Source organism: Antedon bifida, chromosome 2, assembly GCF_963402885.1.
Source record: "Antedon bifida chromosome 2, ecAntBifi1.1, whole genome shotgun sequence".
NCBI classification, from domain to species: Eukaryota; Metazoa; Echinodermata; class Crinoidea; order Comatulida; family Antedonidae; genus Antedon; species Antedon bifida.
Window position 1 is genome coordinate 34528953 of NC_136227.1, and position 14210 is coordinate 34543162.

The 14210-nt window shown below is 30.2% G+C and overlaps 2 protein-coding genes across 6 annotated transcripts in view; one reads left to right on the forward strand and one right to left on the reverse strand.

Annotated features, from left to right (window-relative positions):
* Positions 1-7939, forward strand: part of LOC144834835 (RNA-binding protein Musashi homolog 2-like) — a 112483-nt gene extending 104544 nt beyond the window's left edge. For all 5 annotated transcript variants that reach the window (XM_078689794.1, XM_078689792.1, XM_078689795.1 and 2 more), the window contains 2 exons: positions 1369-1436; positions 2354-7939. In XM_078689794.1, the coding sequence (XP_078545920.1) occupies positions 1369-1410 (42 nt within the window). In that variant the 3' untranslated portion in view covers positions 1411-1436; positions 2354-7939. The remainder of the gene's footprint in view (positions 1-1368; positions 1437-2353) is intronic.
* Positions 7940-10935: 2996 nt separating this feature from the next.
* Positions 10936-14187, reverse strand: LOC144834852 (large ribosomal subunit protein uL23-like). Its single transcript, XM_078689816.1, has 5 exons — positions 14039-14187; positions 13190-13308; positions 12634-12950; positions 11459-11528; positions 10936-11051 (listed from the first exon to the last, which is right to left on the reverse strand). Exons 1-5 carry the CDS (start codon positions 14061-14063, stop codon positions 11037-11039), a joined length of 546 nt encoding a protein of 181 aa, XP_078545942.1. The 5' UTR covers positions 14064-14187; the 3' UTR covers positions 10936-11036.
* Positions 14188-14210: the final 23 nt, after the last annotated feature.

Consider the following 14210-nt stretch of genomic DNA (forward strand, 5'->3'; position numbering starts at 1 on the left):
CATTTTGGTAACCTGATAATTGACTTTAAACAGAAACAACACAAATCTTTCTTTATCTACGTGAGTTGGAGAAAATAGCAAGAAAGCTGAACTTTACCTAAATTTTCTGAATAATTGTGAATTAATTTGTTTAAATATATATATTATGGCAAAAATTAAAAATTAATTAATGGATTGAGAATTAGGAAAAATTACATTGGAAGACATGTCATGATTTGCTGTTAAATATATAATTATAAAATATAGTTTTTAAAGTTATTTTAAAGTAAAATTAACTGGCAGTTATTGTATTTTCTTTTTCTTTCTTTTACTCCGATTCCCTTGCATTTCATTTGACGTACCAACCACGCAGAAGGTACGCAGTTTACATCTGTGGTTTATTGTGGTTTTTCCCTGCTGTATATTATCAGTATATTAACATTATATAGATATTATTATCTTTTTATTATACACATCTTAACAATTGATATATTAGCATTTTGTTCATTAGATTATAGCGGAGTTGACTAACTAGTAGCACATTTGTTCCTAGTAGATTTCACTATGCGTTGTTTGCATTGATAGCCACCATGCATTGTTGTTTTTTGTATGTGTTTAATTTGCATACAATGTTAGATATGGCTGTTCTATCCCAGTCTTGTAGACCCCTTTCCCCTTGCAAATATCCAATCAAATGCACCCAAATAATACACTTATAGTTTATAGCAAAAAAAAAATGAATGAACAAATCCTACTAACGGAACAACTGTGCAAAGTGATCACATGGTGTGTTTAATTGTTTTTGATTGGTAGACTATTTTTTATATATTTTGTATATTGAAAGTTTAAAGTGTTTTTTTGCTAACAGTGGCTTGAAAAAAAAATGTGCTAAGATTATTTATCAAAGAAACGTTTTTATATTTTATTAATCTCTGGCCATACCATTTGGTTGCCGTGTGTAATTATATAGGTTCTGTACACTAGAAGTATATATAACATTTTGTTTTTATATATAAATATGCCTTCTATATCCTGGCATTTATTCTGACTGTTGGCAGCAGATATCTCCTTTTTTTCACAAGAATGCATGCATTTTGTGCTTTACAATAAGCTACTTTGATAACTCCAGAGAGTGCCATATTTCAAAGGTCAATCGGTACAAAAAAGTTCCATCTAGGCTAGCACGGATGATGTAAATTTCGCGCTATCCTAGATGGAAGTTTTTGTCCCGATTGACCTTTGAAATATGGCACCCTCTGGAGTTATCAAAGTCACTTATTACCATCTCCTTTTCCTCCTCCTCATCGTTGTGTGAGTAAAATAATCATCATTTTAATTTATCATTCTCTCTCTTTCTCTTTTCTTGCTGCCATTGCATCTAATTTCCAGGGCACTTTGATTACGTCCTTTCCGAATGGTTACATACAATAAACATGATCAGCTGACAACGTCTGGAGGTAGTATGACCGCACTTTGTTTCTCTAATAATTTAATTCCGGATTTTCTTAAAATTGCTACTGTACATCCAAGTCGAACTAGTGTTCAAATAGTGTTACAATTTTATTTTACAGGTATAAGGGAAAAGAAAGGAAATAAATTTGAATTGAAAACAAAAATAAATAAAATAAAAATCATTTATCATTTTATTCATTCATTTATTAAGTTATAAAAAACTTACAACAAGTATCTGTATGGCTAAAAATGTTTTATTCACAAACAAAGGTACTGTACAAAAGTACTTTACAATTTAAATTACAGTAAAAAATGAACAGAAAAACAAATTTCAAAATTATAGATATTTCCAAATTTTGAGATGTTTCTTAAATATTTGAAAGTGAAGGTTTTGTACTTGAAAGTAGCAATTTTATGGAAATAAGGCAAATTATTGGCAAGCTTTTTTATTAAAAATTATGAAATTATGATATTAAAATGACCCTTCATCTGCTCGTCTGTTTAACAAAAGCTTTTCATGAGAATTTTAACATCATTTGATTATATATATTTAATTATCATTGAATTTGTCCAACTAACATCAGGCAGCAGCACTAAAAAAACAATTGGTGCGCGTTTGTGTGAAGTGCAGCCTGATTTTGAAATAATGGTTATGGATTTTCTTACAACTTAACCCAGAAGATAGTGGTTGCAACTTATCCAAGTTAATCAACTCTAATTGTAGAAAACTAATAAGTCCTCAGATCCTATCTGATTAAAGAAAGTGCCAAAAAGATAATGTGTTTATAATATACAATATCCTTTAATAATCTATTAATATAAGGATTGTTAATTAAAACATTTGGAGAGATTTTGCATTTGTTCAATTAATGAAAGCTAAACATTTTTTTTCTTTGCGTTCTATTTCTGTATTTCTTAATAGAGCATCAATGGTGGGGCTAACACAAGTTACTTATCAGGAATGTAAAGAAAGTATTACTAGGATGAAAGGACAAAAGTATGGAACGGCAAAGGTGCATTTGTAAACTTGGAACAGCGCCATCATTCGTGTCTCCATCATGCCAAAGGATATCACATTGAGGCAATTCAGGGAAATAGAATTTATTGTCGTCTACGGAGATTTCAAATATATTTACAATGTTTGAAGAAACAACTTGCAAGCACATAAGATGATAAAAACAAGTATTAAGGCAATATACAGAGCAGTGATGCGTAACGTCACGTCGCACCGTAAAATATGCATATAGGCACTGAATGTTGACGTGCACTTAATTTATTGTATATTTTATTGTGAAAACTGAGAGTTGATGTTTGTTGTATACGAATATGTTCCTCTTTTGGTTATTTTTTATTTTAATATCGGGGTGTTTGCCAAAATTGTGATTGTGCAGTAAAAATCCCAATCAATAAAACGGTGTGTTTCGTTCCTGTGGTTTCTCCCGCACTTGTAGATATAGGTACTACGTGTTGGCGCCGCGATGGTGGTCAATTTTTGTCGGTGTTTTGGAGTGTATTTTCGTATAACTTTATTTAATTTCAACTTAAACAAGACTTTGGTCTATTGTATTATGTGGGTTCCAGTTAAGTTATATATAAAGACATCTTAAGGTGACATTTTTAATAACTAATTCCTCACTCGTAGTTTTAGAATTTTAATTAGTATTAATTAAGTAGATTTCTTTCTTTTTCTTTGCACAATTTTAATCGCTTTTAGCATTGTCATGTAGTTTAAGTTATTTTAATGATATATCATAATTATATAATATAAATATTGAAAGTATTGTATACTTTCGAACAATTTATTTTATTTATTATCCGTTGGTGTCGACTGGATTCCAAAGAAAAGAGAAACGAGTCTATTTAAAAAAAACTTAGTTTGTAGTAATTAGAAGTTGAAGAGGAAAAGTTACTTTGCAATACACATGACCTTTGACCCTGTACTTATTTTAATTCTGGACGACGCATAAAGATATACGCTACATTGTTTATGTAAACATTATATTTCTTTTTGAAACACATTTTGTTTTTATCGCAAACAAGCTCATGCTGTATTTATGTAAATTATTTTATGTATTTTGCTCTATGTTGTTAGTTTACTATACAATCTTTAAATGTTTGTTAAAGAACTAGGTTAATAGTTTGTTTAGAATAGTAAATATTCCTTTATTTAGGGATGATTTCAACATTATTCTACTGCAGTTACTGCAGCAGAATAATCTCGACATGATCTCTTAGTATTTGTATCTTTGTGGAAGAAAGATTGATTATTAAAGTGAAGTACATCAAATTGGAAATGAGCAAAGAACAGTCAAGTAATGATACTGAATATAGAAAAAGTGCTAGAACTAGTCAGTGCAAAAACAGTGTTCACTTAGATAGAAGATCAATTGTCTTGCCTATAATAGGTAAGATATATGAAATTGCCAAAGAAATATAAAATAAAATGTATTTGGGCGAAATTCTTACGAATCGTTTTCCACTGAAAATGGAAATCGATTCAGCCGCCGTTTAATAATAATTATTGTATATACAGAATGATAGTCTATCTATCCAGACACATAATTTCACTCAAATCAAATATCAGTCTGGATACTGTAGACTAATAAATGCAATGATGTCTATGAGTCTATTTACCCTTTTTTTTTTCAAATTATTGTTGTAAATAAGTAATTTCAATATGTTAAAAATTAATGTAAATGAAATGTAAAGTTAACTATCCCATCATTGTAGTGATTTAAATAAAGTATTTACATTTTTTTTTAATTAAGTAATTTTAACCCTATGATAATTAATGGGAGTATGATAAATATTTTTGTTTAATTTTAAATTAATTTAATATAAATTTTGATCAAATGCTTGTTACGTAGCTGGCTTGTGTTGCTTTGTCGTTTAGATACGCATGAGTAGGTCGGCTCCCACAGTCATGCTAACCACATAGTTTGTAGAATTTCGGTAATGGTAGTATTAAGGACGTAGATTAAGGTTTAGCGTATTACTCATCGGTCACGGTTGATAGCATTCAAACTTTGACCTCCGACTCTGGAAAATGTTTGAAACTCAAATTACATAATATTAAAATTTCAACTCGCACTCTAGTACAATCATGATAAATTGAAGATTTTATAAATTATGTGCAAAAAAATCCAATTAGGAAGTTATTAATAAATTGTGGATATTTATTCGATCATCATTATCATCATCGTTCGTTTGAATGCTATCTGCTCAATTAGACAATATCTATTGTACTACTGTAAAAGTTGAAATTGTTTATGCTAATAATCCCGTTTGTATCTTATTTATTCGTGTGCGTACTATCGTTGCTAAAATTGCAGTTAAAATACAGATTGAGCGAAACTATTTGTTGCATTTCAACTATTTATACTACCATTAAATTCGCAAAAAAAATGTGAAAAAGCATTGCATAAACATTTTCCACTTTTATAGTAGAAGATATTAAGATTTTTTTTTAACATTATGGGATTTAGTAATAACCAAATTAACACTCAGTTATATTGTAGATTAGATAAATAACTCAAACTTTTATTTGAGTGGTCAAACCCTCGGACTTTGATTCAAGTGATCAACATATTAAGGACAGCTCATATGTTTTATTTCTTACTGTATAACAACAATTTGGTGTATTTTTATATTTACTTCTTGTGGTTGGACATGGCATGGCGCAATGTGAACCCAGCATGATATTTGTATCGCTGTTGTAAACCCTTTTTTATATATTTAAAGCTCTGTCCACACTATTAAACTAGATTGACAAAAAAAGTGTGATGTGTCCAAATATGGTAGTGGTATGACATCATTATGTCCATATATGGGCACATCACATTTTTTTTATTGTGTGGTTCGCTGGGGTTCTCAACAGATGGCCCTCATGACAATTTCATTTGGTTCACGAAGAACTGCTAAAAAATAATAAAAAAACCTGTGAGCTTGCAGGTGCTTCGGCCCTTGGACCCCCACCTCCCGAAGTATGTGGGGCTTTGACCCAACCTTGCGACATTATCTGGCCCACAAAATAATATTAAATTACAATCTGGCCCGACTGTTGAGAACCTCTGATTCAATGTGTCTTAATATACAGTGTTACTGCTTCCAATGGCTGTGACGTACTGCTGTATAATAAGACATGTACTACTACCTTGACAATTCAAATGTGACTTTGTACAGTATTCTGTAGTAATGTACCCAATGATATTTTTATGTAGTAACTTAATATCTTGACAAGTGGGTCACACGTACATACCCATTTTCAATGGTGCTTGTTTTGGCACGAAAACCGTGCCTAATTAGTTATCCATGGTATCGAACAATTAGTGTTAGAACTTGTTCATTACGTTAAAATCTTTGGATGAAACGATTACATGTGAAATGGAATTAAATCAGGGAGGTTTTGTAACAGTGGTCAGTACTCTTAGTATGTACAGAGAATGTGTTGAGTCGCCAAAGTGGCTACTCTATACAACCTCTAAGCAGCGTTACTTTGATACAGTTTACAACTAGTTGTAAAGAGTTAAACAGATTATTTTGAAATAAAACCTCTTTTAAAACAGATATTTTAACTTGGTACAAACCCACAAAACTAGATGTTGTTGTTAGAGATTTTTTACATTGGGAACACATTGTTTTAAAGCTATGTATGTAAATAAAATAAATTCAATTTGTTGGACATTTTAACCCTGTTGTATGAAGTGAAAAAAAAAATGCTATTTACTCAATGTATCTTTTTTATTTTGTGGGATTATAGATGTTTTAAAACATTAATTGATTTAGAATTATTAGAACTTAAAATTAGATGATTTTATGATGGGGATAACGGGGTGATAAATGAATTATGCATAAATTATAATAAGACGTCGTCATATTTTACCTTGTACATAAGAGTGCAGTTTTTATGTCTTCATTAAACCGTGAGGGCGCTATGTATTGTTGGACTGAATTATATTTCTAATCAGTTTTTAGGTTTGAGTTAACTTTAGGATTGTTAAGATCGAAGAAACCGTAGTAATTTAACGTAGCCAATGAGATTAGCGTTTGGGATAACTTTCTGTTACTGTCAGACCAAAACAAATGTGCTTTATAATGGTTCTAAAATCTTTAAAATTAATCTCTTTACCAAATTGGAGTGAAACTAGGATTGTAAGTTCAGTCTAATTGATTGAAATCAAGATTTTGATTGAAATTTATTGATTAGATTGAAATTTAAGTTTTATATTTGAAATGAATTAGATTTTAATACTAAAATTTGGTTTATTTCAAATATATACAATTTAAATTTGAAATTAAATAAATTGTATGAGTATAAAATATTTTTTGATTGAAAATTTGGATGAATTTATGTTCTAGATTTACTCCCGGATAAATTGGTTTAATTTTAACGATGTGGTCTGACAGTGAGGATACCAAAGCAATCATCAGTATAAGTTTAGACACATTGTACTGTGTAAACATCGTCACATCCACTGCGATCGTCTATCCACAATTTTAGTGTAAAAAACATCATATTTTATGCGTTTATAATATAGCAATAATTTAGGTGGAGAAACGATGCAAATCGCTGTGACAATGTTTGCAGAGCGTAGGCCTAGTGTAAATTAAAAAAACACAAAGGACCTTGTTTGAGGGCGTAAGCTCTTGAGCCTAAATTGGACCAACCTGTATAGTGGGCCTGTGTGCATATATGCAGAGGCTCGATTGTGTATTTTGCTACTGAAATGTAAAAGAAAAAACTATCACGGTTGTAGCAAAGTTTCTGAAGTAGATATAAAATGGTTTGATCCAATCAGCGGTAATTGGTCTAAAATTGGAACAATCGGTGCAAACAAAGAATAACAACATTAGCGTAAGACCCTTGTAATTTATTTCCGTAATTTGGCAAAAAATTGTGATAAAATATCGGATTGTTTTGGGTGTGCAACATTTTCTAAAGTTGTTTTGTTTAATAATTTCGATGTCAACAATCATGTAAGGTAAATTGCTCATCCAATAATTGTACATTAACATTTAAGCACCTTCCGATTGCTATGGCAACCAACAAGGTTGCTGCATGTGTTGTAATAACCCAATGTAAATCGGTTTGTAATCGATATTATTGATTTTTAATTGATTTAGTCGATATAATTATGATTATTGTTATAATGGATGAGTATTTTAAAGTGATCAATATTCCAATCTAAGTTGCTGATTGTACAAAGCGGACATTTTATTAATTTCATTTTGTAGCCTCCTGAATTTTACAGTTGCTACATCTTTGGTCTCAAGGATCGATTCTCTCGCCTTGATATGTTTTATTTTTTTGCTTGTTTCTCCATTTTTTTGTTTTTTGTTTCTAATGATGGAATATGATTAATTTAATACTCATTGATTCGGTGTGTGAAATAAGATAAAATTGAATAATAAAAGACAAACACTATTTGTAAAGACAAACGTTCAGTCACGTGTTGTGCTGACGTCACAACGATATTAAATCTGAAACTTGACAGTGCAAAAACACAAATCAGTCTCTTTTTCTTTTGCTAGATTGTTAACACAAGTCAAAAAGTCTGTTTTCGCAATAGGAAGCATTTTATAAGCAATATAACATGCTCATATCTAGCAATATCATAGCATTAATTTTTTAAGTCCATATATTTATTTTCGAAAAATGATATTGCATAATAATTGAATTTTAAAAAATCGATATTGTGGCCATTTAAGAATTTTTATCGAAAAATTACCAAATTTCGACCCTTTTTTTTTACATAACTAGTTACTATGGCTCTATAAGATGATGATAATGCAATATATGTGCATATGTGAATAATATGTGAATAATAATTGAATTTTAAAAAGTTGATATTTTGGCCATTTTTTAAAAAATCCCTGTACTATAGTATAGTACTGGGAAATTATCGAAAAATGACCAATTTTTGACCCTTTTTTTTGTTTAAATAACTGGTTACTATGACTCTATAAGGTGATGATAATGCAATATATGTGCATATAAGGCAATATTATTGCATAATAATTGAATTTTAAAAAGTCGATAGTTTGGCCATTTTTGAAAATATCCCTGTACTATAGTACAGGGAAATTATCGAAAAATGACCAATTTTCGACCTTTTTTTTTGTTTAAATAACTGATTACTATGACTCTATAAGGTGACGATAACGCAATATATGTGCATATATGGCAATATTATTGCATAATAATTGAATTCTACAAAGTCGATATTTTGGCCATTTTTAAAAAAATCCCTGTACTATAGTACAGGGAAATTATCGAAAAATGACCAATTTTTGACCCTTTTTTTTTTGTTTAAATAACTGGTTACTATGACTCTATAAGGTGATGATAACGCAATATATGTGCATATATGGCAATATTATTGCATAATAATTGAATTTTAAAAAGTCGATATTTTGGCAATTTAAAAAAAAATTATCGAAAAATGACCAATTTTTGACCTTTTTTTTTGTTTAAATAACTGGTTACTATGACTCTATAAGGTGATGATAATTATTGCATAATAATTGAATTCTGAAAAGTCGATATTTTGGCCATTTTAAAAAAAATCCCTGTACTATAGTACAGGGAAATTATCGAAAAATGACCAATTTTTGACCCTTTTTTTTTTGTTTAAATAACTGGTTACTATGACTCTATAAGGTGATGATAACGCAATATATGTGCATATATGGCAATATTATTGCATAATAATTGAATTTTAAAAAGTCGATATTTTGGCAATTTTAAAAAAAATTATCGAAAAATGACCAATTTTTGACCCTTTTTTTTGGTTTAAATAACTGGTTACTATGACTCTATAAGGTGATGATAATTATTGCATAATAATTGAATTCTAAAAAGTCGATATTTTGGCCATTTTTGAAAAAATCCCTGTACTATACTACAGGGAAATTTTCAAAAAATGACCAAATTTCGACCCTTTTTTTTAGATAACTGGTTACTATGACTCTATAAGATGATGATAATGCAATATATGTGCATATATGGCAATATTATTGCATAATAATTGAATTTTAAAAAGTCGATATTTTGGCCATTTTTGAAAAAATCCCTGTACTATTAGTACAGGGAAATTATCGAAAAATGACCAATTTTTGACCCTTTTTTTTTGTTTAAATAACTGGTTACTATGACTCTATAAGGTGATGATAATGCAATATATGTGCATATATGGCAATATTATTGCATAATAATTGAATTTTAAAAAGTCGATATTTTGGCCATTTTTGAAAAAATCCCTGTACTATAGTACAGGGAAATTATCGAAAAATGACCAATTTTTGACCCTTTTTTTTGTTTAAATAACTGGTTACTATGACTCTATAAGGTGATGATAATTATTGCATAATAATTGAATTCTAAAAAGTCGATATTTTGGCCATTTTTGAAAAAATCCCTGTACTATAGTACAGGGAAATTTTCAAAAAATGACCAAATTTCGACCTTTTTTTTAGATAACTGGTTACTATGACTCTATAAGATGGTGATAATGCAATATATGTGCATATATGGCAATATTATTGCATAATAATTGAATTTTAAAAAGTCGATATTTTGGCCATTTTGAAAAAAAAAATGACCAATTTTCGACCTTTTTTTTGTTTAAATAACTGATTACTATGACTCTATAAGGTGATGATAACGCAATATATGTGCACATAAGGCAATATTATTGCATAATAATTGAATTCTACAAAGTCAATATTTTGGCCATTTTTTAAAAAATCCCTGTACTATAGTACAGGGAAATTATCGAAAAATGACCAATTTTTGACCCTTTTTTTTTGTTTAAATAACTGGTTACTATGACTCTATAAGGTGATGATAATTATTGCATAATAATTGAATTCTAAAAAGTCGATATTTTGGCCATTTTTGAAAAAATCCCTGTACTATAGTACAGGGAAATTATCGAAAAATGACCAATTTTCGACCCTTTTTTTTAGATAACTGATTACTATGACTCTGTAAGATGATGATAATGCAATATATGTGCATATATGGCAATATTATTGCATAATAATTGAATTTTAAAAAGTCGATATTTTGGCCATTTTTGAAAAAATCGCTGTACTATAGTACAGGGAAATTATCGAAAAATGACCAATTTTCGACCTTTTTTTTTGTTTAAATAACTGGTTACTATGACTCTATAAGGTGATGATAATGCAATATATGTGTATATAAGGCAATATTATTGCATAATAATTGAATTCTGAAAAGTTGATATTTTGGCCATTTTTGAAAAAATCCCATTTTTTTTTTAAATGACCAAAATATCTAATTTTGTTTTTTTATTATTGCATAATTGAATTTTATAAAGGTGATATTTTGGCCATTTTTGAAAAAATCCCATTTTTTTTAAAAATGACCAAAATATCGACTTTTCAAAATATGTTTGAGGTAACACATTATGTGGGTCTGCGCAATATGATAAAACATTCAAACATCTTCTCCCTCATTCACACATTGCAACAAACTATAAAACACAAAACATCAATTTTCATTTTTTTTCTTTATTTATTTGACTCAGATGATACTTTTATAGACAAAAAATTTGCAACATGGTCTTGTCGAATCTGGTTTATATTATTCCAATCTGAAAGAAAACAAAAGAGAAAAGATTAAAAATATATTGTGGTGAGCCTTTAACTACAGACTTGTTAAGATACAATCTTTAAATATAAACAAGTTTGTTATCATAAGGCCTGTAAAGTTCTATTCCCATATTGACGCAATGCAAGTAAGATGACCAATCACAAACAACACTTCAGATGATCCATTCTGTCGTGATTGGTCAAATCAACTCGTCTTTGTGTTGAGTGGGAACCAAGCTGAGATACAGCCTTTTAGCTTGTTAAGCTCTGTCAAACTAGTTTGACAAAAAAAGTGTGATGTGCCCAAATATGGTAGTGATATGCTTAAATATGGTAGTGATATGACATCACCATATATGGGCACATCACACAAAGTTTGATAGTGTAGACAGCGCTTGAAACAACTTGCCTTGTTTGCAACGTCTAAAGCATCGTAATCAGATTCCAACCTCACGTAAGCTTTTTTCTGTCCATCAGGTCTGAAAAATAAAATGTAAAACATTCACAATATATAGTACATTTTTTTTTGTGTGAAATGATTTATCATAGTCCATGGATTTATCAACTAGCACCCACTGCAATCAAATTTCTTTTTTTGGCCTGGCGATCGAAAGTGGGTGAATTACAGAGGAAAAACGAAAAATGATCAATCCGCGCATAATGCATGTTGGGATTTATAGCGGGTCACTTAAATTAATAGAATCGACTTATTTTTCACATTTTTTAACCGTTTAAAGACGAACAAGTTATGGCAATAGGACCATATAGTATTTATTTTACATTAAATGTAGTTTGTGACCTTAAATTAGATCTAAAAAATGTAGGGAAAAATGAAAGCTTCCTAATTAAATAAGTACACATTGCATTTGATATAATAATACAAGTATACTTTCTGTGCATGTACATAAACTTTTTATACAATCATGTATTTTCAAGTACTTTTAAATATTATATTTGAAATCATTTTTTAAAGTTCTGTACTATATTTTTAAGTGAGCAAAACGGCACAATAATATGTATAGGATATATCAACTCACTATTGTTGCGCATTGCTTGAGATAGAATATTAAGGCATATATCATGTATACACAAAAGCAGTATTCTTGTTATGTATACATTATCTTCTACAGTAGTACTCATTAAGTGGGCACCTTCAGCCCCCACAAAATATCTCCTAACAGGGCAATAGTGTTATAAAATATACTACCCAGCGCATTGAGAGCTTGCTTATATGCGCTATATAAGAATGATCTATAATTATTATTACCCATTGTTGGTTTTACTGTAAAGTACGTAAAAAAAGAAGGTAAAGTAAAGGTAGTTATACTGGTCCTGAATCTTAACTGAAAGTTAGGCCCGCTACAGACCCACAACAGCCAGTAGTGCAGCCCCTACCAGATTAGCACACCAGGAGACAAGCGCCTACTCTTTTCAAATAGTGTACCAAGTTCTATAATGCGGCTTTACGTCCCATCCGAAGGGATGTCTCAAAGGAGTTTTACAATACATCTTATGGTACGGAATCCATTTTAATATTTCTGAAAAAAAAATGTAACAATGTTGCAAGTGGTTGCTGAAATTTACCTGATGAGTGTGTTGACCTTTGACACTTTAATGTCATATAGTTTCTTGACAGCAGTCTTGATCTGGAACTTGTTGGCTTTGAGGGCAACGATGAAGACAAGTGTGTTGTTATCTTCAATTTTCTTCATAGCACTCTCTGTGGTTAAAGGAAACTTGATGATGCTGTAGTCATCCAACTTGTTCCTCCTGGCAACGGTCCTCCTGGGATATTTTGGATTACGTGTCAGCGAGAGAGTCTTTGGTCTTCTAAACGTGACCTTGGTATGAACCTTCTTTTGCCGGAATGGAACGCCTCCCTTCATTACCGATTTCTTAGCCTGGGTAAATAGAAAAACCACATTATTAATAACATTTCAGATTCAGATTTATTTGGTCCAGGTTGCAGAAATTCATGATTCACAATTGCTCACATATAAATACAATGACATACAAATATATATAAGTAAACATAAAGATAAACAAGTAAAGAGTTGTAATAAAGATACACTATATAGACTACATAATAATACCTATGAGCATTTTATAAAACCTTTCACCACCATTTCTGTTAACTAACCTTTAGTGCATCACTCTTGGCCTTTGCTCTGGCTCTTACATCGTCTTTCTTAGCCCTAGCCTCAACTTTTGAGGCAGACTCAAGGGTGGCGGGGCCTTTCTTGCCGGCCTTTCGTTGCGCTGTAAATCAAAATACACTGTATTTAATGTCAATATTCAGAAGTAGGTAACATTACAGCAATGATACAATTACACAATGCTAAAAAATATGACTTTTCATACAGTAAGCATACAGTACCCACAGAGTTAAAATTAAGTAGCATCATGGGTATAATAAAATAGATGATAGCCACACGCAATTATAAAACACAAATCAAGAATTTTATCAGCTACCAATATCTTTGATGAATAAAAATAATCTAAATGTATATGCAGAAAAAAGTCTTCCTTATTGTTGGCAAAATAAGATGTTAAAAATTGAAGAAAAAAAAACAATTTTATTTATTTTTAATTTTATAAATAATTAAATATTTAGTTAGGTAGGAAAGTGTAATCAATCTAGGCCAATCATGAGTGTTAAATTATAGATAATTAACAACTGGCGTCGTTAGTTATACCCACTTCAGTAGCTAGGCCTAGCCTCAGCTACTCCGCTCTATTCTCAAGCCGTGGTCGGTCAACTGTGCGCAGGCCCACGTCATATAGGTAGGCCTTTGCCGGAGTGAACATCAACACGAGGCACAAGTATGTACCTCTATTTCATTAAAAATAGCTTATCTTAATATAATTTGAAATATATTTAAACATTTTCTATAAGGTCGATAATTTATGTATTGAATAGTACATTGAAATTATCTCCATTTATTCAGTTAGTCACGAAAAACAGTGAAAAATAAGACAGATTTCTAACCTTGGGAACGAGTTTTGGTACCCATGTTGAAAAAGAGACCGATCGTCCAATATCGTTTTATAAAATTGTATATTATATTTCCAATTTAAAAAATGTCAATTACAATAAATGCAACAAGTAAAATAATATAATTTTATTACAAAAATTGATAATACATAAATGAATTATGTTA